This window comes from Microtus pennsylvanicus, chromosome 4 (genome assembly GCF_037038515.1).
Source record: "Microtus pennsylvanicus isolate mMicPen1 chromosome 4, mMicPen1.hap1, whole genome shotgun sequence".
In the NCBI taxonomy this organism is placed as follows: domain Eukaryota; kingdom Metazoa; phylum Chordata; class Mammalia; order Rodentia; family Cricetidae; genus Microtus; species Microtus pennsylvanicus.
Genome location: NC_134582.1, coordinates 34,130,009 through 34,157,383, shown reverse-complemented (window position 1 = coordinate 34,157,383; position 27,375 = coordinate 34,130,009). Strand labels below are relative to the sequence as shown.

General features: G+C 37.3%; 1 protein-coding gene across 4 annotated transcripts in view; it reads left to right on the top strand.

Annotated features, from left to right (window-relative positions):
- Positions 1-27,375, top strand: part of Dmxl1 (Dmx like 1) — a 148,040-nt gene that overhangs the window by 11,917 nt on the left and 108,748 nt on the right. For all 4 annotated transcript variants that reach the window (XM_075968687.1, XM_075968684.1, XM_075968689.1 and 1 more), the window contains exons 3-9: positions 1,465-1,536; positions 4,904-4,982; positions 6,650-6,782; positions 14,427-14,493; positions 15,011-15,189; positions 18,833-19,022; positions 21,934-22,102. In XM_075968687.1, the coding sequence (XP_075824802.1) occupies positions 1,465-1,536; positions 4,904-4,982; positions 6,650-6,782; positions 14,427-14,493; positions 15,011-15,189; positions 18,833-19,022; positions 21,934-22,102 (889 nt within the window). The remainder of the gene's footprint in view (positions 1-1,464; positions 1,537-4,903; positions 4,983-6,649; positions 6,783-14,426; positions 14,494-15,010; positions 15,190-18,832; positions 19,023-21,933; positions 22,103-27,375) is intronic.

Here is a 27,375-nt window from a genome sequence, read left to right as displayed (position 1 = left end):
TTATAGCCCTTCTTTTCAATATAGTTACAAATGCCTCTTGTTTAGTTCTTAACAGTGCTACAAACATGCTGCTCTTTACTTTAGAATTCTAAAATTCAGTGAGGTGCTTTTTGTTGTTGTTGGTGTTTATTTTGTATTTTTTCCCTTTCATGCTTTCAGTGTTTGCTCCCCTAACTTTGTAGTTCTGTAATCTCATTACTATTAAAAACTTTTTAAAATATCATTCAGATTCATAAAGCTATTAATGTTGGAAATTTGATAGCTTTCATAGCTTCCAGCAAGAATGTCTTTTTTTTTTAATGAAGATTCTCCAAGTTATGTGATTATCTAGGTTAGGATGAAGTCATTTGGTTTTATGATCAAACTAATAAAAGGTAAGTTTCCTTATTAACAGTTAGCAAAGCCTTCCTTAAAGTGTCAAGAAGTTAGGCAGGATGGCACATACCTATAGTCCCAGCTACTCTGAAGCCTAAGCAGAAGAATTTCTTGAGTATTTGTGTATTTTTTTTTATCTGTTTGGTTTAATTTTTGTTTTGTGTTTGAGATAGGGTCTCAACTCTGTATTCAAGGCTGAACTGTAAACTGTAATCAATCCTTTTACCTCAGCCTTTCCAAATTCTGAGATTACAGGTCTCTGCTACTGTTACTAGCTGATTTCTGAGATTTTGATGGTGGTCATTCAAGCTATTTTGGTTGCTTTTTTAAAGATCAAATTCATGAAAGAATTAAGCATGTTGCATGGTTCCAGGGTACATGAGCCTCAGAGCCCTGGCTTCAGATCATGTATTTCTGCCAAAAAATGAAGAAATTAAAAAAAACATAAAACGTTAAAAAAAAGTTTAGGGAATTGATAAAGAATAGATATTATGTTTCTTTTAGATTTATTTATTTTTATGTTCATTGGTATATTGTCTGCATGTATGTCTGTGTAAAGGTGTTGTCAAATCCTCTGGAGCTGGAGTTACAGACAATTGTGAGCTGCCATGTGCGTGCTGGGAATTGAACCTGGGTCCTTTGGAAGAGCAGCCAGTGCTCTTAACCCCAGAGCCATCTCTCCAGCCCTTAAGTTTAATTTTTTTTTAAGTTAAATTATTTGTTGGGAGAACTATGAACTCCAATGATAGATAAGCTTAAAAAACTCATTTTAAAATCAGGTCAGATTTCATGTTTAGCAACTATCTTGTTGCTAAGATTCTTGTTGAAAGATGTTTTATGAATGTTCATTTCTCAACATAGGACTGTTAGAAAAATAGTGTTATATGTATTGTAAATACAGGTAGAGAAATCTCTGAAAATAAGTACAGAAGGTAACTATGCTGGGATTCTAATCCCGTATATTCTCAAGTACTATTGGATGAAATCATGTATTTGTATATTTAAAAATGTAGCCATAATAGTTATTTCATTTACTCTTTTGTTCCATAAGTATGTTAATCTATTTATAATTGTCTTTCTTTTTAAAAGATTGCAGCATCCTATGGAAATGTCATCTCTGTTTTTGAACCAGTCAGTCTTCCAAAAAAAGGGAAAAATTTGGTTAGTAGTTTGTTATTTTTCTTTTTTGAATTGAAATATGTTTAGTATAAAAAAGAGGGACTCAGCAAACTAGTATAAGTTGTTGACTATAATTGAATATTAATGTTTAAGCTCAATGTTCATACTAAAATATAATTAAATTTTTTATTGGAATTGAATTATACTAAATTGTGCCAACCAGATATCTTAAAGTGCTTTGTTTTCCTTCTGACATTTTTATTTCATAATAGGCAAAGAACTGATAACTTTAAGTTTAGAAGTTACTTTATTGCTACTATGAGATACCGTTGTTTAGCCATAAGTGGCACTTTATTCTTGGTTTATAGAGCATGCTTGAACAGTTTTCTTCCTTTTCGTGTGTATTGTTCTTACGATTGCATGATTTGCTTTTAGTATTAAGACATTTCTAGGACTTTGTTTTTTGCTTTTATTATATCACGTAATATAGTTGCTATTAGATCAATAGATGTTCTTTATAAGGAAAATATATAAGAAATTAGTTTCTTAACTAATAGTTGATAAATATAACAAATAGGCCACATTCTTTTGCATGTCTGTGTAGTCACCATAAATTTTAAACCAGTGATTCCTAACCATAGGAAAGCATCAGCATAGTGAAGTGAGACAGGGTTAGAAGTTGTAGGATTGCTTTCTATTTCTGTTGCTTTTGCCTATAACCTTCTCTGCTCAACTCAGAAATTAATTGGCATTTATTCATTCTTAATAGGATGATATATAAAAGTTCAGAAATATAACGAATTAAATAGTGTTTTAATGATAGGAATACTCTTATATTGCTTCTGATGATTTGGGGGTCATTTTTACATGAATCAGGAGTATCTTACAAATTACCCCCCCCCACCTCTCACTCTTTTCCCCTCTTTTTGATACAGAATCTTGCCCTGTACCCCAAGACAAGTCTGGAATTCACCATGAGTTCAGGTTAGCCTTGAACTCTTAATTGTCCTGCCACAGCCTCCCAAGTGCTGGTTTTACAGGCATGTGCCACTATGCTGGGCACTCACCAGCATTCATTTTCAAGAAAAGTTTCCAAAATTCTGATTTTTGTTAGTGTCTTTAGATTATCTAGTTAACCCAGTATTAGAGGGCTTTACCTCTGTATTAAGTGACTGGCAGGTGTTTTGGCAGAGACACATCTTTACAGTGTACACAAATGTTCCACACAAGGAACACAGTTTTTCTAACTCAACAACTATCTGCTGAATAAAGAAAATGGTTTGGAAATTAGTTTTGTTAAGATGCCTTTTTTGTAATAATAGATTATTATAATATATATAATTATATAATTGTTTTTTTTAAAATGAGTATTATTCTTGTAAATATAATAGTGTAAAATACTCAGTAAGATCAGACTAATTGTTTGTTACACAGTATTTCCCCTTGAAGGGGAAAACTGGAAAAGACATAGAGTTGGACAAAATCTGTAATACCGAAATCTAGTTCAAGCACTCCTTAGATCCTTATACAAAAGATACTTTCGTTTTTCTTATGCATTCTGGAATATTCTTTTGAAATGGTGGTTCTTTATGAGAGGTATACTTTTGGATTACTGTTGGTGCTGGGGATGTACCTCAACGATAGAGTGCTTGCCTAGTGTATGCAAAGCTGTAAGCTCAGGGGCTGGAGAGATGGCTCAGTGGCTAAGAGCATTGCCTCGTCTTCTAAAGTTCCTGAGTTCAATTCCCAGCAACCATATGGTGGCTCACAACCATCTGTAATGAGGTCTGGTGCCGTCTTCTGGCCTTTAGGCATACATGCAGACAGAATATTGTATACATAATAAATAAATAAACAAATAAATAAATATTTTTAAAAAGCTGTAAGCTCAATCCTAAGCAATGCAAATAGCAGTAATAAAATTATTAATATTCTTAATGAATTATTAGTGAGTTCTTTTTTGTTTGTTTGTTTTGTTTTGTTTTTTGAGACAGAGTTTTTCTGTAGCATTGGAGCCTGTCCTGGAACTAACTCTGTAGACCAGATTGGCCTCAAACTCAAAGAGATCCGCTTGCCTCTGCCTCCTGAGCGCCTGGATTAAAGGCATGAACCATCACTGTCTGGCTATTAGTAAGTTCTTATGTTCAGCTCGTAGCTTAGCACTGTCCAAAACTGTGCGTATATACCATTGATCCATCTGTGTGTCTAATTCTATTGAGGACTGATGTTCATTGTCCTTGAGAACTATTCTGGCATTCCTAAAAGGGTATTCTGTAGTCCACATCTGGTATCAAAATCACCTTAGGTATTGGTTTAAAGTCCATATTCTTGTGCTTCAAAGTGCACTTTTTGAACCTGAATTTTTGGGTATGTATTTGGAAACTTGAAATTTTAATAAATATCTTAGCGTATTCTTTGTTGTGTGGAAGTCTGAAGACCATTGCAGTAAGATAGTTATTTATGGGCTAACTTAATAGGTCACAGTTTGAACTTAAAATGAACTACAATAGAAATTGTTGGGTTATATACTAGTACTAAGGGTACCCATGGTTTTCATTTGTGTATGTAGTAGTGCCACATGTATTTTTTTAAAATTTATTTCATGTGCATTGGTGTGAAGGTGTCAGATCCCCCAGAAACTGGAGGATAGGCAATTGTGAGTTGCCTTGTGGGTGCTGGGAATTGAACTCAGTCTCTCTGGAAAAGTAGCCACTGCTCTTAATCATTGAGCCACCTTTCCAGCTCCATTTTTTTTTAACTGTTTGTAGATTCAAATAAAAGATGTTTGAAAGAATGAGAAAATCTTACATTAGGGAAGTAGTGCATTTTAGATAGAGATGAAATATTAAGAGAATATTTAAATTATTTGACCCATGGACACACATTTTAAATTTCCCTTCAAGCTTTAGTGTAATAAAATACACATATTGTAAACAACGTTTGACATGAAGATAAATAAGCTATATGCTTATTGGTTGTTTATATGCAAGATTGACTTTCCGATCCCAGCAATGGGTAGTCTGTTAATAGTCCTTTTTTTTAAGAGTCCTCTTTATCATCTAATTCAATGATTCTCAGCCTTCCTAATGCTGCGACCCTTTAACACAGTTTCTCATGTTGTGCTGACCCCCAACCATAAAATTATTTTCATTACCACTTAACTAGTTTTGCTGCTGTTATGAATCATAATGTAAATATCTGATATGTAGAATATCTGATATATGCCCCCCAAAGGGGTCTTAACCTACAGATTGAGAATCACTGATGTAATTCCTATTTCTCTTGACTGAATTATTTTGTTCTCAAAAAAAAATTACTGCATTGATATGAGCACAGCAAATGAGAACATGTTTATTTGATATAAAAGATGCTAATCACAATTAACTAACTGACTTTTTTCTCATTTTAGGAACTTTATAGTCAGTGGCAGAAAAGTGGCCAATTTTTTCTGGACTCAATAGCACATAATATAACTTGGGATCCCACAGGTAAGGAATTTAAGAAGATTAGTTAGAGCAAATATCACTGAACTAGTTTGTTTTTATTATTATTATGTATTTCATCTGTCAGACTGTGGTGAATGCAAAAGTAAATAAAGCAAATTGTGCCCTTTTGCTTCAAGCAACAATCATTTTCCTACTTTTGTTCTGTGGGTTGGAATTGCTACAGAGTTTTGTGGGAATGCCTTGTCTCTAATCCGTGGATTACCTGAAGTACTTTGAAATGTGAATCTAATTAAAATCACATATTGATTGGGCTGAAAGATCAGAGAACTGGGAGCAGCCCCAGTTGCTTCTTTCCTCCCTTGTCTCGCAGTTCAAAAAGGTGCTATCTACACCCCACCTTATCACTTCCTGTCTCCACCTCCCGAGTGCTGGGATTAAAGGTGTGTGCCAGCACGGCTCAGCTTTCGTGGTTAACTAATGACTAGCTCTGCCCTCTGATTTCCAGAACACAAGCAAATACCACAAAACAGTACCTTACTTGTAAAGGATTCAAAAAAGACTTTGTTCACATATGTGGCGCTTTGGCGAGTTCCCTTGTTTTCCATGTCACCTCTCTCGCTCATGTGGCCTTTTCAGCAGAGTAGTATTTTTACATGGTGATTAAATTTTCAAATTGAAAGTTTAAACTACAAGTACTCTTAAAGCCTCCCTTATCTAGGGGATTTTCCTGTTTCATTCTCTGTTCAAAACAAGGTAGAAGTGTAGGTTGTCAAGAAATAAGAGAAACAGATTCCATTCTTGTTGAAATGTGTGGAAAAGGCATATTGCATGGGGGCCTAGCTATAGACTTTGTAAAATCATAGCTAATTTTTATAACTCTAGAAAGCTCTGAATTTACAGATAAGAAAATTAAAATTCAAAGACTGCCCAACTAGATCCAGTTTGGATGGCTAATTAAATGATGTAGACAGACGGATTTATGAATTTCTTACCTAAGTTTGTGCTTTTGCTGGACTTTTTCTTTTCTTTGTTTCCTTTTTTTTTCCCCACCTCCCTCCTTCCTCTCTCATTGCATTTTGTTAGTATTTCTTATAGAATCCTGAGTGAGGGATCATTTCCAAGAGTATGGCCTCCCTACCAATTGCTGTAACACACAGTAAAATGTCTTTTCTCTCTCTTAACTGATAACCTGTAGATAACCAGGGAGGAGTGGGTGCTCATTGGTCCTCCCCCCAGTTATCATTGTCTGTTAATAATCCTCAAGGAAAGGACAGGATTCATGGGATCATTTCCTTCCATAGCAGGATGTTAGCAGGTCTTATCTTTTAAAAAAATATTATTCTTTTGTTTTTACACACACACACACACACGTGTGTGTGTATATATATATGTATATATATATATAAAGATTACATATGTGTATATATGCATGGGCGTGTATGTGCTGTGGTTCATATATGGGGTCAGTTGAAGATTTGCAGGAGTTGGTTCTATCCTTCCATCATGAGAGTTCTGGGACTAGAACTCAAGTCATCAGACTTATAAGTAAATGCTTTTACTCAGTGAACCTTCTAACCAACCGGAAATAGTTCTTTTTAGAAACTGTGTTACATGTTCTAGTATTATAAGATTCTTGAGTCTGTATCTTAACTCAGTGTTAACTACCTACAATAATAAATGGTGAATAATACATCTGTATATTTCTTTAGGTAATCGTCTTTTAACTGGTTCCAGCTGTCTGCAGCTCTGGTGTAATACTAACTCAAGAAAGCAAACTGAAGATGAAAATCCAGATAGAACAGGTCTTAACTTTGGAGATTGGGTGTGCATTTGGCATTGCAAGTAAGCATTTGACTAGATAGTTTAATTGGTAAACCTGTCCTGCCATTTTTTATTTTATAAGTTGTTTCTATATGATTTTTTAATTTACTCACTGTGTGAACAGACAATAGAATCTAGAGTTAGACTAAATTGTACTTAGGTTGGCAGTGAGATGGCTCACTGTGTGGTTGCTTGCTGTAAAGCCCAACAACCTAAGTTCAGAACCCATGTGGTAGAAGGAAAGGACTGATTCCATTCCAAGTTGTCTTTTAACCTCCACACAATTGTCATTTATGTTATGTTGCTGTTGGACAATTAAAAATGGTGTATGGAAATACATTTTCTAAATACATCAAAGCTAGAAATTGAAAGAGAAGGAAAAATTAATAGATTTGACTATACAAATAAAACATTTCTTTTAGGAAATAAAAGTTGGAGTGGAAATAGGTGCAGTTTTGCGGTTAATGCATTCTTTTAAAAATAAGATTGGTTAGAAAAGAGCGGATCATATATTAACAGAAGTGAGTTATGAAGATGTGAAGAGTTGCAGTATGTGTAACTAACTCACATTTTAAAAAATAATTTAAGCCGGGCGGTGGTGGCGCATGCCTTTAATCCCAGCACTCGGGAGGCAGAGGCAGGCGGATCTCTGTGAGTTCGAGGCCAGCCTGGACTACAAGAGCTAGTTCCAGGACAGGCTCCAAAGCCACAGAGAAACCCTGTCTCGAAAAACCAAAAAATAATAATAATAATTTAAATTTATTTTATGTGCATTGGCATGAGGATGTCAGATTCCAGGAAATTGGAGTTACAGACAGTTGTGAGCAACCATGTGGGTGCTGGGAATTGAACCCGGGTCCTCTAGAAGAGCTGCCAGTGCTATTAACTGCAAAACCATCTCTCCAGCCCCACTAACAGATTTTACGAGTTGAGTGACTTATTCATAAGTAAAAAATGTGAAATGGCTGGGCAGTGGTGGCACACGAGGCAGAAGCAGGCGGATCTCTGTGAGTTTGAGGCCAGCCTGGTGTACAAGAGCTAGTTCCAGGACAGGCTCCAAAGCTACAGAGAAGCCCTGTCTCGAAAAACCAAAAAAGAAAAAAAAGTGAAATGTCCTGAAAGAAGATTATAAATAATGTCAATTAGTAGTGGCTATTCAAAGTAAAAAGTGTATTATGAACTGTTGACTGCAAATTAATATTTTCTTTCTAAAAATTTCTTTCATAGACATTTATAACTATGACTCTGTAGGCTTATTTTTTTCATATATTTTGTTAGCATTTTCAGGTTTCCATCATTCAACAGTTTTTTTTTTTTTTTGGTTGCCTAACATGTTCCAGGCATTTGTAAAATTGCTTGGATGTTGCATTGAACAGTTAAGGGAAGATCAGTGTTTAACAGGGAAACTGGAATAACAGAATGAAATTCTTCTTACTCCATTTTATATGAGGTAGTAATGGAGTGTTATCAGTTACCAGATGACCACAAAGCAGACCTATATGCTAAATTTGCAGAAGGTATCATCAGAACAAACCTCTTAATATGTGGAAGAAGAATAGAATTTTGCATAAATTATTTTTAGAAGGAACTATACTTTGTTTTTATGCCTAATCTCTCTCATATTTGCAGATCAAGATAAGAATTTTTCAGCTGTCCGGCAACTGCACCTTTGTTTTGACATTTTCCTTTAACTTACTAAAGTGGGGGGAACTTAACTCTTCCTATAGGTATATTGAAAGGTTTCCATGAAATAAAAAAAGGCGGTGGTGGCGCACGCCTTTAATCCCAGCACTCGGGAGGCAGAGACAGGCGGATCTCTGTGAGTTCGAGACCAGCCTGGTCTACAAGGGCTAGTTCCAGGACAGGCTCCAAAACCACAGAGAAACCCTGTCTCGAAAAACCAAAAAAAAAAAAAATAAATAAATAAAAAAAGAACATAAAAATCTACTTTGTGTATTTGTGAGAAGGGAGGGAAGACTGTTTAAGCTCAGAGAACGCAACAGTAACTTAGAATAGGCACAACAACTTGATTTGTTACTTTCTTATTAAGTAAGTAGTAAAGTCCAAGCTCAGAGACTGCATGTTTTGATTTAGGATCAGTTTAAGATGACTAGCATACATCTCAAAGTTCAATTTTGATCACATTCCTTACTGGTGATGTGTTTAAAACACTGAACTTGTTTTACATAAGAATTTTGAAGCCAAGAGTAAGCAAGGTAATTGAAAGAGAACTGGAGGTCACATTGGAAAATCACCCTGAAAGAAATGAGTGTCATCAAAGTTCTGTATGTATGACTGTTTAACTTGTGGCTAGAGTGACATGCACAAGACACAGAACGATAGAAGGGAACTGTTTATACATCATTGCGAAGACATTTGGGGAGGAGGGAAATGTCTTGTTATATTGCTCAGGCTGGTACTTTGGCATTGCTACTGGCCATTACTTTCCTGTTTCTGTGACAAACACCATGACCAGTTATAGAAGAAAGTGTTTAATTGGGTTTGCTTTTAGTTTCAGAAGGTTAGAGTTCATGATGGAGGAACAAAGGCATGGTGGCAGGAACAGCTGAGAGCTCTTAATCTTGATTGGCAAAAGGAGGCAGAAAGAAAACATGGCAGTGGCACAAGTCTCTTGAAATCTCAAAACTTGAACCCAGTGACATACCTCCTTCAACAAGATCACACCTCCTAATCCTTCACAACTGGCAACCAGTATTCAAACATATAACCCATGGTGGCCATTGCCATTTAAACTAGAACCACCATATCCAGATGCCTTTGTCTTTCTGTTTGCCTGAAGGAATCCAGAAATTTCTGAGGGATTGAGTAGGAATGCTAAGATTTGGTTTGCTTTTAGAAAGACTACTGTAGTTGCTGTTCTAAGAAAAGACGAGGATCTTGCTATGCTGGCCCTGAATTCACAGTCATACTGCCTCAGTTTCTTGAGTGCTGGGATTACAGGCCAGCACTCTAAGCACATTTTTGTGATTTAGTTTAAGACTATCTCAAAAGATTAACCAGATGAGTGATAATGAGTGTACAGGCTGGTGAGGTGGCTACGTTGGGTAAATGTTTTCTATACATGCATGAGGACCTGAGTTTGGATGCCCCGCATCCATGTAAAATCTCAGTGTGAGAGGTGGTAGACCAGCAATAGGATGATGCAAGCACTTGTTTACCAGCCAGCCAGTCTAGCTAAAAGACAAGCTCTAGGTTCAGTGAGAGATTCTGTCTCAAAAAATAGGGTGATAAGAGAGTAAAACGTCTGTGTGTTGGTTGGGTTTTCATCAATTTGACACAGACTAGTAATCTGAGAAAATGGAACCTCAGCTGAGTAAATGTTCCCTTTAAGCAAACCTGTGGGAGCATTTTCTTGGTTGATAATTGTTAAGAGCTCTGTCCACTGTAGGTGGTACTGTCCCTGGGCAGAACCATTGCATATATAAGAAAGCAAATGAAGAAAGCCAGGAGGAGCAAGCTGGTAAGCAGCATTCTTTCATGGCTTCTATTTTAGTTTATGTCCCCAGATTCCCACTCTGCATTTCTTCCCTGACTTCCCTTCATGGTGGACAATAAGCTGTAAGATGAAATGAACCCATTTCTTAAGTTGCTTTTGGTCATGATGTGAGCATGAATGTTTGCTTGCCTATGAACACAGACACACACACACAGTAAGTATGAATGTTCATTGCATCAATTTGTTGCAGCAAAAATGAGGAAATAGTTGTGAACTAGTAGATATTCTAAAGCATTGTATGGTTTACCATGGAAAACCATAAGCCAATGAAATAATGATGTAGGTCTTTATACTTAGACACATAAACACATCATATACATCTGGATGCAGAAATGTTCACATTTTTAAATAAGTAAATGCTGTTAACAGTGTAAACTATAAATATCTTGTTTCTCACTAAATATGATCTTGTTTCCAACCTTTCCTCATGTTTCTCTTTTGTAGAAATTAGATGAGGGGATTAGAAAGAAAAGGTGTGAAAAATCCATGTACTGATACGTTGACTGATGTGTGTCTGAGGAAGAATGCTATGATAGTAATGACTATAGGTGGTTACATTTTCTTTTTTTCATCCATTAGTGTTTTGAATATATTTATTATATGTAAAAGTTGGAGTATTTTACTATAAAAGAATTGTAACAAAAGTTCCCTTACAGGGTTGGGGGTAGAGCTCAGTAATCTAATGCTTGGCTTGATCCTAGCACTGCACCCGAAAGAAGAAAAAAGCCTATTTGACATGCTTTGCTAATCAGTTTGACACAGTTACAGTTAAGTGTGAATTTAAATGAAGAAAAGGAAAGCAGTAATAATGAGTGTTAGGAACAAAAGGCAATATGGGATAATAAGCCAAAATTTCTTTGAGAAGACAAGGCAAGTATGCACTAAGTAGGTAGGTGAATTTGGGTAACTGAGTTCATGATCATTTAAATTCCTTTAACACATGTGAAACCTTTTATTAAGTAAATGTTATCCCAGATGAAGGCAAAATTTATTTTAAAACATTGTTGTCTGAAAAATGTATATTGGACTATTAGAGATCCATGGCTCTGAAAGTTAGATATCCAGATTAAAAACAGAAATTATTCTTAACCTCTAAAGGGAAATTGCTGTTACTTTGATGTTAGATGTACAAAGGTTTTTCATTTTTTATTTTTCCATTCAAAAATTTCCACTTCCTCCCCTCCTCCCATTTCCCTCCTGCTCCCCCACTCACCCTCCTTTCTCCTCCCTCCAGTCTTAAGAGAGGGTAGGGTACCCTGCCCTGTGGGAAGTCCAAGGCCCTTCCCCCTCCATCCAGGCCTAGGAAGGTAAGCATCCAAACAGACTAGAGTCCCAGAAAGCCAGTACATGCAGTAGAAACAAGTCCCAGTGCCATTACCAATGGCTTCTCAGCCCCCATTGTCAGCCACATTCAGAGAGTCTGGTCTGATCACATGCTTGTTCAGTCCCAGTCCAGCTGGATTTGATGAGCTCCCATTAGATCAGGCACACTGTCTCAGTGGGTGGACCAACCTCTCATGGTCCTGACTTCCTTACTCAACTTCTCCCTGCTTCTGCTCTTCAACTGGACCTTGGGAGCTCAGTCCAGTGCTCTGATGTGGGTCTCTGTCTCTCCATCCATCGCCGGATAAAGGTTCTATGGTGATATTCAAGATATTCATCAGTGTGACTATGGGATAAGGCCAGTTCAGGCACCCTCTCCTCTGCTGCCCAAGGGCCTAGCTGGGGACATCCCCATGGACACCTGGGATCCCCTCTAGAGCCAAGTCTCTTGCCAACCCTAAAATGACTCCCTTAATTAAGATACCTTCTTCCCTGCTCCTGTATCCATGCTTCCTCCATCTCAACCCTCCCACTCCCCAAGCTCTCCCCAATCCTTGCCTTCTCCCTTCTCTCTCCCCCTTTCCCCTTCCCACCTCCACCCCCATGCTCCCAACTTTTGCCCGGCAATCTTGTCTGCTTCCAATTTCCAGGAGGATCTATATATGTTTTTCTTTGGGTTCACCTTATTATTTGGCTTCTCTAGGCTTGTGAACTATAGGCTCAATGTCCTTTGTTTATGGCTAGAGTCCACTAATGAGTGAGTACATACAATATTCGTGTTTTGGGGTCTGGATTATCTCACTCAGGATAGTGTTTTCTATTTCTATCCATTTGCATGCAAAATTCAAGATGTCATTGTTTTTTACCTCTGAGTAGTACTCTAGTGTGTATATATTCCACACTTCCTTTATCCATTCTTCCATTGAGGGGGATCTAGGTTGTTTCCAGGTTCTGGCTATTACAAATAATGCTGCTATGAACATAGTTGAACAAATGCTTTTATAGTATGATTGGGCATCTCTTGGGTATATTCCCAAGAGTGGTATTGCTGGATCCGATGTACAAAGTTTTTAACAATTATTACTTTATGATTCTTTGGAAATAGTTGTTTTTTATTTGTTTTTTAAAACTTATTCTTCTCGTCTACATTATATCATGACCTTGGTTTTTCTTCCTTCCACTCCTCCCAGTCCCTTCTTAATCTTCCCTCTCCCTCAGACTCAGATCAACTTCTCTCTTTCCCTTAAAAAACAAAAAAAAAAAGGAAAAAGAAAAAGCAGGCCTCCTAGGGATATCTACAAGATACAATAAGACTGGGCACAAGCCCTCATATGATGGTTGGACATGGCTACCCAGTAGGACAAAAAGGGTCTCAAATGCAGGCAGGAGAATCAAATTTTCCCCTCTCCCATTGATTGGAGTCCCACACGAACGAACCCCAAGCTACACAACTGTAAGGTATATTCAGAGAACCTAGCTTAGACCCATATAGGGTCTCTGATTGTTGCTTCAGTTTCTGTGAGTCTCTAGGAGCCTTGCTTAGTTGATGCTGTGGGCCATATTCCCATGGTGTTCCTTATCCTCTTTGGCGCCTTCTTCTTCTCCCTCTTCTTGTGGTGGGGGGAGGAAAGGGGTTCAGGTGATTCCCCTGGCTCCTCTTAGTGTTTGACAGTATGTCCCTGTATCTGCTCCCATTGGTTGCTGGATGACATTCCTCTGATGACAGTTGGCTAGACACTGATTTAATAACAGAATATTATTAGGAATCATTGCATTGATTTTTTTTTCTTTTCTTTTTTTCTTTTCTTTCTTTTTTTTTTTTTTTTTTTTTTTTTTTTTTTTTTTTTTTTTTTTTTTTTTTGCTAGACATGTCTAGTTCTATCCTGTGTCTCTGGACTGTTCTGCTTCTGGTTCGTGGCCATCCAGGCAGTGTTGGACATGGGCTCCCTCTCATGGCATAGGTCTGAAGTTGGACCAGTCATAGGTTGGCCACTGACAACTTCTGTGCCACCATTGCCCCAGCCCATCTTGCAGGGTGAACACATTGTTGATTGAAGGTTTTGTGATTGAGTTGATATCCCCTTCCTCATGCTAGGAGGACCTGGTTATAGAAGAGATCCAGTTTGGATTCTATATCCCCCATTATTAGGAGACTTAACTAGGATCACTCCTCCTAGATTCCAGGGAGTTTACACAGCTCTAGGTTTGGTTTTTGAGACGTCATTGACATACACCCATGGCTTGCCTGAAGTAGTCATGGTGTAGGCCAAGTTGGCCTCAAACTTGCAATATTCTTAATTTTACCTTCTGAACACTGCAATTACCTGCATTTACATGACTTAGAAATATGTGTGTGTGTGTTTTTAAAGTTTCTCTCAGTACTTTTTTTTTTTTTTGGAATATACTTAAAAGTTAGGGGCCTGGAGAAGGTCCATGGTGAAGCATGTACTTAGCATATGCAGACCTTTGAGTTCAATCCATAACAAACAAAACAAAATGAAAACGAAAAAACCAAATCAAATAAATAAACAAAAGTTTCTCAACAGCAACAACACCAAAGAACTTCAGTCAACCTTTAGAGTCAGACATGGTACTCTGTAGTTCTAGCTATGTGTTGTAGAGGCAGGAGGACTACTTAACCTGGTGTTAAGATCTAACATGAACCATTTTGCAAAACATTATCTTATAAGTAGAAAAAAGTGAGTGTGAAATTATTACCAAAAAAATCTGTAAGAATATGAAACTGCTGGTGTTGAATTTGAAGAGTGCTAATTATTTTGAACCTAGTTTCCTTGCTGATTATCCCTTCTCTGTTTAATTTACAGAACTGCTTCCCAAGTTCATTTAATGAAATTTTCACCAGATGGAGAATTTTTTGCCACTGCTGGAAAGGTAAATTTTGAAAATATAAATTGTGTATCTGTACTACATTATATTTTAAGATTATGTGTACACCTGCCCTTGTGTGTACATGTGTGTGTGGTACTTGTGCAGGCATGTGCACACAGAGTAAAGGGTCAGTAGTATCTTTCCTGATCAGTGTTCATCTTACTATTTACTGAACCTGAATCTCATTGTGGGCTAAATTGACTGGTCAGAACCCTCCATGGTCTTCTGTCCCTGCCTTCCCAACTGGGATTACAGGCAAGCACTGTGGCACCTGACTTTTTTTATACGGGTTCTGGAGACTCAAACTCAGATCCTCTTGCTTATGGGGCACACTCTAGCCATTGAGCTGTCTCCAGCCTCTTCTACTTTATTTTTGAACTTACAAACATTAACTGACTCTTTCTTTTTAGTATTACACCCTTACTTGATTTTTGGCTTAAGGGTAAAGAAGCCCTTAATTTCATTTTTCCTGAAAAGTATACAAGGTTATGTGGTCTTTGGATCTTTTTGTTCTCCTTAGGATGACTGTCTTCTAAAGGTATGGTATAATGTAGAAAACTGGCGGCCAGCTGTTACCTCTCCAGATAAAAATTCAGAAAAACAATCCCAAGGAGAAATTGACTTTTCTTTTGTGTATCTGGCCCATCCACGAGCTGTAAATGGATTTTCCTGGCGTAAAACAAGCAAATATATGCCAAGGTCAGTAATTGGTTGTAATGTCACTGTGTGTTACAAGAACATAACCAATTTGACTGGTTTTCTTACTTGGAGCCTTTGAAGATCAGGGTTATAGTCGATTGTTCCAGGCTACATAGGTCTGGTCAAGTATGGTTCATGGTTACTATTGGGACCTCAAAGGGAATTTAAGACCAAGATAATTTATTTCCATATCAGATGTCTTTGTCACAGAGTTCTACATGATTTTATTTTCTTTATATTTTCTATCCTATTGTATTTCCTTATACAGATTGATGTTTGTGTGGACTTCTTTTGACAGTTATTATCTTCATTTTGTATTTTCTGTTGTATATTCTGACATTCTTTTTTAAAACAAGCAAACAAATTATCCTTTATTGAAAAGACAACTTTGAGAAAAAGAGGTAATTCTTTATATTATCATGCCCTGAGTTAGATATTTTTCTAACCCATACAAGCTCAGAAATGTGTGCCTGTTAGTACATTTCTTTTCTGTGGTCCTTGAAAAACTTAGTTTCACATAGAATGTTTATGGTAAGTTACATAGATCTAGTAAGTACATCTAGAAATCCATCTTGACTGCATGGCAGTGCTAGTTTGGTTATCCTACTCTTTGCCTTTGTAGTGCTGTTGAGTTTTAACATCTGAGATATCAAGTAGAATTGTAATGTTGTACCTAAGTCATTTCTTGAGTTTATTTTGCTCTTTTGGACCAACAGGATATACTTAGATTTTTGAACTGCAGTATAGTAGGTACTGTCCTTATTCTAGCCAAAGAGAAATTCTAGGAAAAGTAGTAATTCTGTTCTTAATTTGTAGAGTTTTCAAGCTAAGAGAATGGTCTAAGTAATCAGTTTTGTCAGCTGAAAAAAACCTCGCCTCAGATTCACTTATGTTCCTAGTACTCTGTTGCCTACATACATAAAGATGTGTTTTAAATAAAATGATCTAATTGTGTATGTTAACTCTTATTTTGAAAGTTGTGAGTGATTCCAGCTTGGTCATCACAAATTTGGCTTTTAAACCTATCTGAAGAGTACTGTTTTACAGTAACTAACTTATTCTGATACATAATAAATGAAAATTATCATCTGTTGATGCTACAACCATGAAAATACTAAACAGGCTTATGAATCACTGAATTTTCTAAGGACTAACTAAGCTAACTTAAGTTTTGACAGAGTCATCACAGTGAAGGCTGAAGCAGACTTTTAGGGGCACCTGCAAATAACAATGAAGCATTTTTAGTTACTCTCCCATCTCTGCCTGTGGACCATTTTATTATGTTATGGTCTCCCTTTTTCTCTTTTTAATGTGGCAAAGTTGAACACATAGACTGTTGGATTGAGAAAGAACAGTAGACATGCTTGTGTAGTGAACGTATACTTCACTATTTAAAAAGTGATGACTATAGGGCAGGTTGGGAGGTTTGGTGATACTCTGCAGGAACCTCCAAACGTTGGCTGGAGATAAGAGGTTGCAGAACCATCTTAGCTTCTGATTTCATCAGTGTAAATCAGATGTTGAAGAGCTTTCTGTGAGGTTAGACATTGTTTGTTGCTGATTTTATGTGATGTGTCAGCTTTGTATCAATATGATAGACCAGTGGTTCTCAGCCTATGGATCAGGGTTGAATGGCCCTTTTACAGAGGACACCCAGGACCATAGGAAAACACAAATATTTACATTATATTTATATTATGATTCATAATAGTGGCAAAATTGTAGTAATGATGTAGCAATGAAAATAATTTTATGGTTGGTGGTTAATACAACATGAGGAACTGTATTAAAGGGTTTCAGCATTAGGAGGTTGAGAGCCACTGTGATAGGCCATCAAGGAGATAACAAATGTTGTAAAAGAAATGAGGAAGGAGAGCTCCAGTCAATTTCATGAGGTACTTAGAGGACACTGCAACTAAGAAGGAAGCAAGGGAGACCCTACCAAAGAAATGTGTATATAATTTCTATATCATATATATGTATGTGTATGTATATATATGTATACACACACTTAACCCTAACCCCAATCCTAACCAGTTGTTTATATAATCTAGATATTGACTAGCTATCTTGAGGATTACCTGCCAGTTTTTTATATTGACTAGCTATCTTGAGAAGTCAGTTGAAGCTGTACACACACTAAGATCATTACTCTCACCTGTTTTTGATTGTGACCTTTCTGACTTGTTTTGTTTCTCTTAAATTCTTTCACTTCATCTGATTGCCATCTAGCTCACCCTAAAGTTACTACTTTCTACTCTTCCTTTGTAGATGTTTCTACTCTGCTAGTTACTTATTGACAATATGAACCTTGAACTTTTGGTATTGTCTCTTGAACCTTTGACTTTTGTTATTGTCTTTTGATTTACTTTCTTCTTGATATATTTGCTTATTTTTTAGTTTCATTACTATGGTTTATATATATGAACACATAAGATAGAGGATTTAAGTATAGGCAAGGGATAGAAGAAAGGAAATGGAAAGGAATGGATGCGTTTTGGTGATGAGGTATGAGAAGCAAGAAGTCCAGGAAGAAATAAAGAGGGAGGTAAGGAGTAAGACAGGGAAGAAGAAAAGAAAATGTGGCCTAGAGAGGCTGAGAGTGATGTCAGAGGACAGAGAAAGGGAAGAATGGAGAAGTCCTGAAGAAGAGGAATGCAAAAGAATAAAAAGAAAGGTGGGTGAGTGTACAGCAGGGAGAAAGGTGAGAAAATGGATTAGGGAAGTTCAGGTTGACAAGGTAATCATCACAAACATGGTTTTTGCTGCATTTTTCTTTTGTGCTACTTGTCTTTAATCATATAGAGATGGATGATAAGGTGATTACTGTAGAATATTTGATTTCGCCCCCCCTTAGTTTTTTTCCCTTTTGTTCTTGGTTTGCTGCCCACTCTCAGCCCCTCTTTTACTTTCATTTGCTAAACTCTCTGATAGTATATTTCTTTGTGATAATGACTAGATATGTTTTTATTTTGAGAATGCCATAAGAGAAAAATAACCAAAAGTTCAGAATTACCGAGGATGGATTTGGTTTGTGAAAGTCTGTCATGAATTTTCTTGCACATCACTGCTTTGGACTTAGGCAGGCAGGAAGAGGATAAGGATACTGTATGGTTACATCAGCTTCTTAATGACTTTGTGCTTTGCAGAAAGTAAAACTTGAGCATTATGAAATAGTTAAAATAATGGTCATTCACTGAATAAATAGGAAACGTTTTGGGGTTTTTTTTGTTTGTTTTGTTTTGTTTTTAAGAGACAGGGTTTCTATGTGGAACTTGCCTTGGAACTCACTCTGTACACCAGGCAGGTCTTGAACTCTCAGATCCTCCTGCCTCTGCCTCCTGAGTGCTGGGATTAAAGGTGTATGCCACCACTGCCTGACTCATTTATTTTTTTTTTAAGATTTTATACATATGGATGGAGGCTAGAAGAGGGTGTTGGATTCCCTGGAACTGGAGTTAACTGGACTTAATTAGTGCTAGGAATCAAACCCTGGTTCTGTACAGGAGCAGCCTCCTAACCGTTGAGCATATCTCTGGCTTTTACTTGGTTATGTGTTTAAGTATGTATAGAAACACTGCAGAATGTTTATGATGCATTGCTATGTAATTAGTATTGTCTCTAAAATATTTTTATTCCTCAGGGCTTCTGTATGTAATGTACTGTTGACTTGCTGTAAAGATAATGTATGTCGTCTTTGGGTAGAAACATTTTTACCAAATGACTGCTTGCTATATGGCGGTGATTACAACCACTGGTGTGAACCAATTAATTTAACAAATAACTTCAAGAGAAATGCTTCCAGTAAAGACCGAGTTCAAAGCGCTCTAGAAGTAAGTGTTTTCATTATTTTGTGTGTTTCTACAGATTTTTAAATCTTTAATATTTTTTCTTTCAGCTATACAGTAATATAAGAAGTAGTATACCTTAGGAAATCAATTATCAGCAATGTTCCTTTTATCTTCTTAAGAAAATACACTTAAGTTGTTTTTTGGTTTTTTGTTTTGTTTTGTTTTGTTTTTCGAGATGGGTTTCTCTGTATAACAGTCCTAGCTGTCCTGGAACTAGCTCTTGTAAACCAGACTGGCCTGGAACTCCCAGAGATCCACCTGCCTCTGCCTCTGCCTCCTGAGTGCTGAGATTAAAGGCATGCACCACCACTGCCTGGCCTCTTAAATATTTTTTATAACACATAAATGGTCTTTAATTATGTGATTAATCTTAGTTTAACTAAACCAAAATGGTAGTAACAGTTGACTTTACGAGTGTAAAGTCTGAGAATGCAAAGATTTGATTATAAATTTTATTTTCTCTTAGTGTTCATGGTAGATTTGTTCTCTGTATTCTGCTGTACCCTTTGTTATTTTCAGACCCACCAGAGCACGAGTGTTCATTTTACAAGCATTGACAGTAAAAGTCAATGTTTGATGTTTGGGCTAATTGAATATAGAACAAATTTTGCTCTTTGGATATGAAGTTTTACACTGTATTTTGAGGATGCTATCAGTCTCATGCCAGTCATCCTGTCTCAGTGTTCTGGGATTATAGTGTGAGTCTATTTCTGATTGAAAATGGAATAAAAATACTGACTCTTAGTGGTTTTTTTTTTCCTTTCCTTTTCATTTCCTTTCTTTTTTTCCTCTTCCCCCAAATGTTTTCTCTGTGTAACCCTGGCTGTCTTGAAACTCCCTCTGTAGACAAGACTGACTTGGAACTCAGAGATCTGCCTGCCTCTGTCTCCCAAATTCTGGGATTAAAAGTGTCCATTAACACACCTAGCTTTTTACTGCTCCCCCCCCCCCAGGGTTTCTCCCTATCTTTGGAGCCTATTCAGGAACTAGTTCTTGTATGTAGGGTTAAGACAGCCCCTTTAGGGGGCTGGGTTTGCCTCGGGCGAATGCCTGCCAATAAATGGGCGTGCAGGGAGGCACTCGGCCCCTTTTTCCTTCCTGCCTCCTGTACTACGCTGGAACTTCGGTTCTGTAAGTTTATCATTAAAGTGGTAAATATTCTTTAATATCTACATTGCATTTACTTACGCCGATACTTTTGGCGCGCCCCCCCCCCACCCCCCCCCCACCCCCCGAGAGCTTTGCCAAGACCCGGCCCAAATCGGAGTCTCTTGAGGCCCCCCCACCCCGGGCCGCTGCGGGGGTCTCCCTGGGCGCGTGGAAGTAGCTGAGACTCTGAGCGACTCGATTTTCCCTGCTGCTAGCTAGAGAATCAAGCAGGATGGGAGAGCTAGCACTCCCTGGGTTTGAAATCGGCAATGCCTCTGTAACAGCGTGATCACCCTCTGTTCCCCTCCCACCTCCGCCGGCGCTCTCAGAGGTCTGCCTGCCTCTGTCTCCCAAATTCTGGGATTAAAAGTGTCCATTAACACACCTAGCTTTTTACTGCTCCCCCCCCCCCCCCACACACACAGGGTTTCTCTCTATCTTTGGAGCCTATCCAGGAGCTAGTTCTTGTATATCAGGCTGGTCTCAAACTCACAGCAATTTGCCTGCTTCTACATCCCCAGTGCTGGGATTAAAGGCATGTGCCACCACCACCTGGCACTGTTTTCTTAGTATTAAAGCATAAAGTGTCTAGAATTTTTTTTTTAAATTTGTATGGGTATTGGACATGTCCTAGTTAGGGTTTCTATTGCTGTGAAGTAACACCGTGATCATGGTAACTCATAATAAGGAAAACATTTAGTTGGGGTGGCTTACTGTTTTGAGAGGTTTCGTTCATTATCATTGTGGTGGGACATGACTGTGTATGGGCAGGCATTGTGCTGAAGAAGGAACTGAGAGTCCCACATCTTGATCCTTATATAGGCCCCAGTAAGCTTATGGAGGCTATTTACATTTAAATTACCACAGAGCAACTTTTTTTTTTCTTTTGATATTTTGAGACAGGGTCTCAATATGTAGCTTTGGCTGTGTTGGAACTCATTGTTTAGACCAGGATAGACTCAAAGCCTCAGAATCCGCCTGCCTCCTCCTCAAGAGTACTTGGGATTAAAAGCATGCACCATGATGCCCAGCTGAACAACTATTTTTTAATGACTCAGAATCTAATTAAACTGTATTGTATATTAAACAATAGAATGGCTTTGTGTAATAAGTACATTATAAAGTATTAGACTAGGAATCTTTGCTCTACTTTGCATCTTACTAGCTAGATAGCCTTAGGTTCTACGTGAACTATTTTATGTTATAAAATACTAAAATAGCAGTGTTTAAGCTGGATACCACACAAGATCAGATACAAACCAGATAACCTTGTACATGATGGTAATAACATTCAGTACTTTGTAATTACAGAGAGTAAGCTGTGGAGAAATCTGTACACAGACAACATCTTGGTTGTATTTTGTTTTACTTTCGGAGAAAAGGTCTCACTCTATAGCATTGGCAGGCTCGCTGTAGACCAGGCTAGCCTAGAACTCAGTCAGAGGTCTTTTTGCTTCTCTCCTAGGTGTTAAGATTCAGGTGTCTACCATTATGCCCACCCTATTAGTTTTTGGAGTGTTTTGTTAATTGGCTGGTTGGTTTTTATTTTTTTTTACTTTTAAGTTCTGGAAGTTGATTTTAGATGTTGAAAACAAATGTGAAAAGAGTAGGTCAGATACGTATTCTTCAACATTCAAATTTGTGTGCAAAGAGGTTTTTTCATATGAATTTACATAAAATAACATATATGCCATTCTGACAGTCATAATGTGGCAGTAATTTTACTTTGTTTTAATTTATACAGGTAAATCTGAAACCTTTCCGTAGAGGTCGGAGGAGATCACTTGCTCTTGTAGCACATACTGGCTATCTGCCTCATCAGCAGGATCCTCACCATGTCCACAGGAACACACCTCTACATCCTAATGCACTTTGTCACTTTCATATTGCAGCCAGCATCAATCCAGCCACAGGTAATTGACTCGGTAGTGAAATATGAATTATTAGACTAGCAAAGCCACATAATCTCAATCTACCTATGAATTTAATTATTTACCACTTGACTAAATATTTTCTGTGAATATGAAAATCAGGAGCCACAGCTGAGGGACTTGAAGTAGTATGTCAAAATATTTCTTTAATAAAATGAAAGGTAATATTTGCACATAATTAATACCACCTTTATAGAAGGAGGACAGTAAATGGCTTTTTACTTTAGTCCATTTCCCTAGAATGAAACTACAGTTGTTTTTTTATATATCTTATAGAATATAGTCCCTTCTCCTTTTTCCCTGTCTTTTTAGATACAGTCTCATCATATAACCAAGGATGGCTTTGATAGTATAGAATATTCTTTTTTTAATTGATATTTATTGAGCTCTACATTTTTCTCTGTTCTCCTTTCCTCCCCCCTCCTCCCTTCAGTCTTCCCCCAGGGTTCCCATCTTGTCTTTTTCTACTTCCTACTTCTCATGTAGATTAGATCTATGTAAGTCTCTCAGTGTTCTCATTGTTGTCTGTTTTCTGGGATTGTGTTTTGTAGACTGCTTTCTTTGCTTTATCTTTAAAAATCACCTATGAGTGAGTACATCTGATAATTGTCTTTCTGTGTCTGTGTTACCTCACTCAAAATAATGTTTTCTAGCTCCATCCATTTTCCTGCAAAATTCAAGCTGTCTTTATATTTTTCTGCTGTGTAGTGCTCTATTGTGTAAATGTACCACATTTTCCTTATCCATTCTTCGGTTGAGGGGCATTTAGGTTGTTTCTAGGTTCTGGCTTTGACAAACAGAGCTGCTATAAACATAGTTGAGCACATGTCCTTGTGGCACGATTGAGCATCCTTTGGCTATATACCCAAAAGTGGTATTACTGGGTTTCGAGGAAGGTTGTTTCCTAATTTTCTGAGGGATCGCCACACTAACATCCAAAGGGGTTGTACCAGCTTGCATTCCCACCAGCAATGCAGAAGTGTTCCCTTTTCCCTGTAACCTCTCCAGCATAAGTTGTCATCAGTGTTTTTGATCTTGATCATTCTTTCAGGTGTAAGATGGAATCTCAGAGTTGTTTTGATTTGTATTTCTCTGATGACTAAGGATCTTGAACATTTATTGACTGTTTATAAATACAATTACCTATAAGGTCAGTGGCATAATTTTGAAGGCCCCTGTTGAGTGAGGAACAGTATTAGATACTCAATGATATGAATGAGGTCCTTGGTTTGATTGCGTTACCTCAAAAAATGAAATAAATTAAAAAATCAGCAATATTACAAGAATTAAAGAAAACTTGATTTCTCATATTAATGAAAAAAGCCTAAGAAATTATTGATATAAAAACTCTCAGTTCAAGTATGGCATCTCTTTGACATGCTTTCAATAAAGACAATTAAAACTTTCTTTAGATTGTAAATCACCAAGAGAAATTGTAGTGGCATTTCAATTATATTTTAATAAATAAAGACTGCCTGAAGATCTGAGAATGAAACAGTCCCACTGGTCAGCCTTACAGACCAGGTGATGGTAACATACACCTTTCATTGCAGTAGCCACAATGACACACCTTTCATCCCAGTATGGAAATCGTGTGGTGCATGCCTTTAATTCCAACACCAGAGCGGAATACAAGATGGAGGGAAGACAGCTCTCAGACACAGTTTCCTTCTGGGATTCCAGGAGTCAGGATCACCATTTCAGACTGAGGTTGAAGAAAGAGCCAGTGGCTGGCTGTTTTACTTTTGGGATCTTCAGTTTGAACCCCAATTTCTGACCCTGAGTTTTTATTAATCATGCTTCATTTGGTACCCAAAGTTTTGGGGTACAAATTCATGTGGATTCCGACTCCACGCCTACCAGGACCAGCTAAGAAAGTCCGCAGCCTAAGGTCTCCCATCCCTGCCTGCCTGACTTGATTTCACCTACTAAGTGGTTTTACCCAATTTGCACTTGCTTCCCTCTACCCCCTCTGCTTTCCCTGCCACATGGCAACTTGCTCAGCTTCTGGTTTGTGTTCCCAGATAAAAATTTACTGAAATCTCCTAATAAATTTCAATAAATTTGAAAGTTATGACGGCAGACTGTATCACCATCCAGGAATTGAATAACTTTTTGCTTATATTATAGATGATATTCTGCAAGTCTTATATGGTTTTTCTTATGCATCTATTTTTCTAATATTGGGACTTAGCTTCATTTTTCGTATTATATCTTCATAAAAATGGTTTGATAACAGAGCTAAGACTGAGGCACTTTTAGAAATGATACAGTCTTTATGGACTAATAATGAACAGCTAGCTGACAGGGTTTATACCATTGAAAATCAAAAGTTACCTGAAAAAATTAATACCATTGAAAAGGATAACATTGATTTGACAGAAAAAAAATTCAATCCATGTCAAAGGATGCTGAAAATTTATCTGAAAGAATTCATACTGTTGAATTTGACAATCAAAATCAGTTAAAAAGTTATATAGCTTAGCAGATAGAATATCTCTCTAGGAAAGCACTCTGCAAGCCATCCAAATAATAACCAAGGATGAGAAGTTATCATTATGGAAAAATTTCATACCTTGGAATCATACGTGCAGATTGAGAACCAGAGGTTATTTGAGTCGATGAAATCATTAGAAAATTTCACAGGTCAAGAGATTCAGTCTTTACAAAAGACAGTGGTAAAAATATTTGAAACGAGTGAAGAAATTATCGGAACTGATGAGCATGGGCTGGAGGTACAAGGATAGGATTTAGCCTCACCAGTATGTGTCAGAATCAGAGATGACTTACCAAGGATTCTAGCTACCCACCCTGTAATCTCCTCTGACAAACCATCCATTACTAAATACCCAAAAGGATTCAAAGGCTATAAATGGCAACCTATGGTATGAATGATCTAAAGGAAATTAAGCAAGCAGTGGTATTTTGAGGCTTACATTCACTATTTGTTAGGGAGATAGTGAAACTTATTGCTTCAAGCAATAAGGCTACATGACTGGCTTCAATCAGTTTCATTGTTCCTGGAAGACAGGTCACAACTACTTTGGAAATGCTATTGGAGAAAAGAAGCAAAAATTTTAAAATACCAGGGAAAAAAATTTGAGGCTTCAAGATCAAATTCTTGGCGAGGATACTTATGCTGATTCACAGAAATACGATCTTTATGATGACCACATCTTGTCCCTATGCCACACCGCAGCTTTAAAGGCTTGGGACAGGATTCAAGAATCAGGAAAAAGAATTGAACCTTAAACAAGGCCAAAGAGAACCTTTTAGTGATTTTTTTACAAGCATTTAACTAAGGCTGTACAGACCCAGAAGGAGTAACAGACCCAGAAACTAGACAAGTACTTATTGAATCTCTGAATTTTGAAAATGCAAACTTAGAATGCAGAAGGATACTTGGACCTTTAAAGGTTAGATCAGCACCAATGGATGAATGGATCCTGCACACAATGAATGTTGAGACATTTGATGATTATGAGGCTTAGGTCGGAGAAGCAACTTCCAAAGGTATGAGGAGACATTAAAATACCAAATGTTTTAATTGTGGTAGAATAGGACATCTGAGTAGGGATTGGAGACAAGGCATTCCTAGGAATGATGTCTCTTCTGGGAAATAAAAAAAAAAAAATGGTCTCAACCTTCTGGATTATGTAGATGTGGCAAAGGTTGACATTGGGCCAATGAATGTTGATTGACAAAAGACAAGGTAGCCTTGTACAATTGGGAAACTCCTTACAGGGGGTTTCTGGAGGCCCCCAGGTAAAATGTGGTCCAGTCACTGTGGAGGACATGTCTCACCAGGAAAATCAAAAAATTCAGTGCCTGCTGTAAAAAAAATCATATTATTCTGGATGGTGGATTAAATGTGGAGGATGAATCAAAAATTCCAATAAGAAATAGGACACACGTATTTTGGCAGACTTCTATAAATGATCAATGACCAAAGTTAAGAGTGCGAATAAATAGCATTGTAATTGAGGGATTACTGAATATGGGTGCAGATGTGACTATTATTATTCCAGAATCTTGGCATCCAAATTGGCCTTTTCAAGAGGCAGGTGTTCAATTCCTGGGAATTGGAACCCTGTCTCAAGTGAAACAAAGCACAAGATGGATTGAATGCATAGGGCCAGAATGACAGAGAGGAAGGCTGAGGCCATATGTGGCTAATAACACAGTGAATTTATGGGGTCATAACCTGATGCAGCAATGGAATACCAAGATTAACATGCCTGCAGTCACAGAAATGCATATTTCTGGGAAGGATATTATTAGGTATTATTAAAAACGGTCACCAGCCATTCAAGATGTACAAGAACACAAAACAACTAGCAAACCTTTAGAGGTACCAAAGGCCCTACCTTTGAAATGGTTAACTGAGGAACCAATATGAGTTAACCAATGGTCTTTAACAGAAGAGAAACTGCAGACTTTAGAAAAGCTGGTACAGGAGCAACTTGATGCTCACCATATTGAAGAATCAACCAGCCCTTGGAATTCTCCTGTATTTGTTGTTCAAAAGAAATCTGGTAAATGGAGAATAGTGACAGATCTAAGAGCTGTCACCAAGGTAATTCAACCTATTGGCCCTCTACAGTCTGGAATTCTTTTGCCTTCCCTATTACCTAAAAGATGGCCTCTTACAGTTATTGATTTAAAAGATTGATTTTTTTCACTATATCTTTACAAGGAAAGGATAGAGAAAAATTTGTCTTCATGCCTAATTTTAATATTCCTCAGTCTGCTAGGAGAGATCAATGAACTGACCTCCCACAGGGAATGCTTAATAGTCCCACCCTATGCCAATACTTTGTAATTCAGGCATTGTAAATAATATGTAAACAGTTTCCTAAATCTATAATTTACCATTACATGGATGACATTTTGCTATCTGATTCAAATCTAGATACTTTAGAAAGAATGTTTGAAAAGTAAAATTTTTTGAGTAAATGTGGATTACAAATTGTTCGTGAAAAAATGCAAAGAGGAGATTCTGTCAATTATCTAGGTTATAAGAGGTTTATAGAAAATTAGAACACAAAAGGCACAAATTAGGAAAGAATGGTTGTAAACTCTTAATGACTTTCAACAATTATCTGGAGACATTTCCAGTCTAAAATCCGCTGGTGGCATAACACCTGACCTAATAATTCATTTAAACAAAACCTTAAATGGTGAGTTGACAGCTGAAGCTGAGAAAGAATTAACTGTGGTTGAAGAGATATCACAGGAGGCACATGGAGATTGGG